The following is a 4,036-nucleotide window of genomic DNA, read 5'->3' as shown; positions in this document are numbered from 1 at the left end:
ATTTTTACTTTTTGTATTAAAAAAAAAAGGGTAACTAGTAGTTTTCTGCCAAATATTTTTTAGCCACGATTTTAACCAGAAGTATGCTGACACTTAAGAGTGATAGGTATCGTGTTTCTCTTAGTTTTAAGAACGAATGTTTCTACTTTCTCTTTCGTTCAGCAATCTCCCACTCTAATGACTTTCCACGTATCTACCAGTTTTCTGACCATGCAAAGGAAATATCAATGGGATCTTGAAGACCATGTAGATATACAGATAATCAGGCAGCATATTTGATGAAATTAAACCAAATTTTTTTTTTTTTAAAAAAGGAAACCACAGCACCGAAAATTTATTCCGATTTTTATAATGCTGAAGATTCTAGATTTGTAGGTCGATCTCTACTTTCCGACCAAGAATAAAATAAAATGCCAAAAAAAAAAATTGCTCACCGGTGCTGACTATTTACTGGATGCCCCCATAAAGTACTTCAATTTTAATCTCAAAAACCCCAGAGCTGATGCTTCTTGGTCATTGCTTGTTTGTGTCTGTTCTTCTTCTCTCTCTCTGTTTTTTTTTTTAAAAAAAAAAGATAACGTGATTGATTGTCCATATGAATTTTGGGTCCTCTTTCGGGGGAAATCAACATTATGAGAGTGGCTAATTACAACGTGCTTTAGGCCCAAAGTTTGAAAGATATTGGGCTTTACCCGGTTAACTGGCCCATCCTTTAAATGGGCCTCATCAATGGAGATGGCTTTCTCCGTGTCGGCGCGCGCGCGCGACTGTCAAGTCCTGAATTTCCATATTTCACATTTTTATTATCAGTTGCAAAATTCTCATAACTTTCCCGGACCTTGCCCTTCAGACGGAGACAAGCCCCGCTCATATGGCCTGCTGTTTACTACTGATCTTAGCAGAGTCCATTTTTTAATTCATATATTCATATGATTAAAAAGAGAGACAAAAAATTACAAATATATTATTTATATCTCATCGATCATTGGCTTATTCTTTAATTTCTTTTTATTTCTAATTAAATTACATACAAAGTATGGTGCATTTACATTTATAAATATAGAAGATCTATCTTAACTTATTATCCTGCTCACTTGTGGATTAAACTGGCTAAAATCCAACCTAACTTTTATAAGAATGCTAAGAAATTCCTTTAGTACAACTTTCCGTTGAAAAAATGTATTATCCAAACCATCATTTATAAAAAGAAATTTTAATTTAAACATACATCAAATCCACCAACCATGTTATCATTTTTCATCCAAATGAAAAAATGGCCATGTGTCGTACTCCTTGTATCTCAAGAAGAGAAAAACATGCACATATTTTATTTTTCCGCTAACGTATCCGCCGTTTGAAACGCATGCAACATAGAAATGCCTTTAAACAAGAAACTCAGGAAAGCATCTTTATTTAATTTGAAGCGGTCGTTCATATTGTACATACAGTTGTAGGGATAAACATGATATAGTACAACGTAGCAACTACGTACATATAACCTCACCAGACATGAAATTAAAACAAAGCATCACATTCGAAAGCTCTTATTTATAGAAAACAAAATGATGACGGTGTCAAGGGGCACGCTTTGACGGAGGGTGCTTAGGATAATGGCCATAGGGCGGCTGTGAGTAAGTCGGAGGCTTTTCAATGGGAGGATGTTGATAGAATGGCGGCTTGTGAATGGGTGGTGGCTCATAAATTGGTGGATTCTTATATGGAGGAGGCTCATAAAACGGTGGCTTCTCAATTGGTGGTTTGTAAGTAGGTGGTGGTTCATAGATAGGTGGTTTTTGAAATGGTGGTTTATTAATGGGTGGTGGCTTTTCATAAGGAGGAGGCTCATGCATGGGTGGATTTTCAATTGGTGGCCTGTAATGACCAGGAGGTGGCTTCTCATGAGGAGGCTTGTGAATGGGCGGTGGCTTCTCATAAGTTGGAGGTTTTTCATGTGGAGGAGGCTCATACACTGGTGGTTTCTCATATGGAGGAGGCTCATAAACAGGTGGTTTTTCAATTGGTGGTTTGTGAATAGGTGGAGGCTTCTCATGAGGAGGCTTGTGAAAAGGTGGAGGCTTTTGATGAGGAGGTGGTTCGTAAGTTGGTGGATTCTCATGAGGAGGAGGCTCATAAGTTGGTGGATTCTCATGTGAAGGAGGCTCATGCATTGGTGGCTTGTGATGAACAGGCGGTGGTTTCTCATGAGGAGGCATGTGAATGGGTGGTGGCTTCTCATAAGGAGGAGGCTCATGCATTGGTGGTTTTTCAACTGGTGGTGGCTTGTGATGAACAGGCGGCGGCTTCTCATGAGGAGGCTTGTGATGAGTAGGAGGTGGCTTCTCATGCGGAGGAGGCTCATAAACGGGTGGTTTTTCAGTTGGTGGTTTGCGAACAGGTGGAGGCTTCTCATGAGGAGGTGGTTCGTAAACTGGTGGATTCTCATGTGGAGGAGGCTCGTAAGTTGGTGGTTTTTCAACTGGTGGCGTGTGAACATGAGGTGGTGGCTTCTCTACCGGAGGAGGCTCATAGACGGGCGGCTTCTCAAATGGTGGCTTATGAATTGGCGGTGGCTCCTCAAAAGGAGGATGTCCATAAAATGGAGGCTTCTCGAAGGGAGGATGAGGCTCATAGATTGGTGGCTTTTCAAATGGGGGCCGATAAGTCGGAGGTGGCTCATAGATGGGAGGTGTGTAAACTGGTGGCGGCTTCTCAAAGGGTGGATGCCCGTAAATTGGTGGCTTCCCAAGGGGTGGAGGCTCATAGTAGTAGTTTGCAGAGGCTGAAGTGGTGAGTGACACCACCCCGAGCAGAAGGAGTAACAAGTGCAGGCACGACATTGAGTACAACGTTGGGTTATGCTGCAAACTCCATACAACGTCGGGATCTATTTATAGTGACCATCACGCCACATCTGTCGGCGAGAGGGCTGGCTATCTCACATATTTTATTCTTCACTGACATTGCAAAGCCGAATAAGTCAGTCACATTTGGTGGGATTTGAGATATTTCACGACATTCTGATCTAGTCATGGCCACAATCAGCCAGTGTTAAGATTGCAACTTGGGGTAAAATTAGTGATTTACATGTTTAACAAAACCCGATTTGATTCGATGATTCATGTGTTTTTTTCAAAGCCTATGCAGGAAAGTGCTTTAGGTTCCTACATAGATATCTGTCAATTATTGCTGTGAAACAGGTGGTTTCTTCTTCACTCTTAATTAAACGAGAACAAGAAATCCATATCTTGAAGAAGTAAATATGTGACACTGCAAGAGTTACTTGAAAACTGAGCTGGATCGATCTGTATATGTATAGAGGAGCATAGTCTGATTTTACGTTGGACCCAGATTGAGCAACATCATTAATATAACTGTCAAAATCGTACAAGCAAAGACCAAGTGCGGTGTTTCTTAACAAGATATAGATATACGAAACGCCTTGTGCGTCCAACTGAATGTATTTTAAGTCATATTTTCCCCTGTGGGTATCATATATGCAATGTTTTTTTTTTTTTTTTTTCCCCCAACATATTGATTTTGTGGTACACGATAGGTACATGTATACGTAAACCCTTTTGACAGTTAACGATTGAGACTGTCTGTTTTATATTATTGTCCTTCTTTTTTTTCTTTTTTTTTTACCACCGTTGAATTTTATGACTGTCTTTTGGTCCACCCTAGGCTGCTACGTGATTCAATGTAGGGATCTCTAAGGGGGTGTTTTGGATCCCTCAAAAACATTTTTAAAAAAATGTCTTTATACAAATTGAAACAAAACTCTTTTCATGTATTTATTTTGACTTTCATAAAATTATTTCTGAAAAATAGATCTAAAACTAAATCAAAATATCTAGGATATATTTAGGTATTGAGGTTAGGGGTGGAAACAGGCCAGGCCAGGCTAGGTCTTACCCTTAACAGGCCTGGCCTATGGTGAGGCCTGTTGGCCTGAGCCTGGTCTGCGGCCTATAAAATGCCTTTTAATCAGTCTGAGCCATGCCTGTTTTTTTAACAAATTTTAAACACATATAAGTCA

At 39.9% G+C, this 4,036-nt stretch overlaps 1 protein-coding gene across 1 annotated transcript; it reads right to left on the bottom strand.

The window, feature by feature from the left end:
• Positions 1-1,471: 1,471 nt before the first annotated feature.
• Positions 1,472-2,863, bottom strand: LOC114751013 (early nodulin-75-like). The gene has a single exon (XM_028939669.1). The coding sequence runs from the start codon at positions 2,835-2,837 to the stop codon at positions 1,575-1,577; it is 1,263 nt and encodes a 420-aa protein (XP_028795502.1). The 5' UTR covers positions 2,838-2,863; the 3' UTR covers positions 1,472-1,574.
• Between the last annotated feature and the right edge of the window lie 1,173 nt (positions 2,864-4,036).

The sequence above is a fragment of the Neltuma alba genome, unplaced genomic scaffold (assembly GCF_004799145.2).
Source record: "Neltuma alba isolate B1F8T4 unplaced genomic scaffold, ASM479914v2 tig00006740_pilon, whole genome shotgun sequence".
NCBI classification, from domain to species: Eukaryota; Viridiplantae; Streptophyta; class Magnoliopsida; order Fabales; family Fabaceae; genus Neltuma; species Neltuma alba.
Note: the sequence above shows the minus strand (reverse complement) of the source record. Positions and strands in the feature narration are given on the sequence as shown.

Excerpts from the sequence above, each read along its gene's own strand:
- LOC114751013 (XM_028939669.1), bottom strand. The coding sequence starts at position 2,837 with ATGTCGTGCCTGCACTTGTTACTCCTTCTGCTCGGGGTGGTGTCACTC.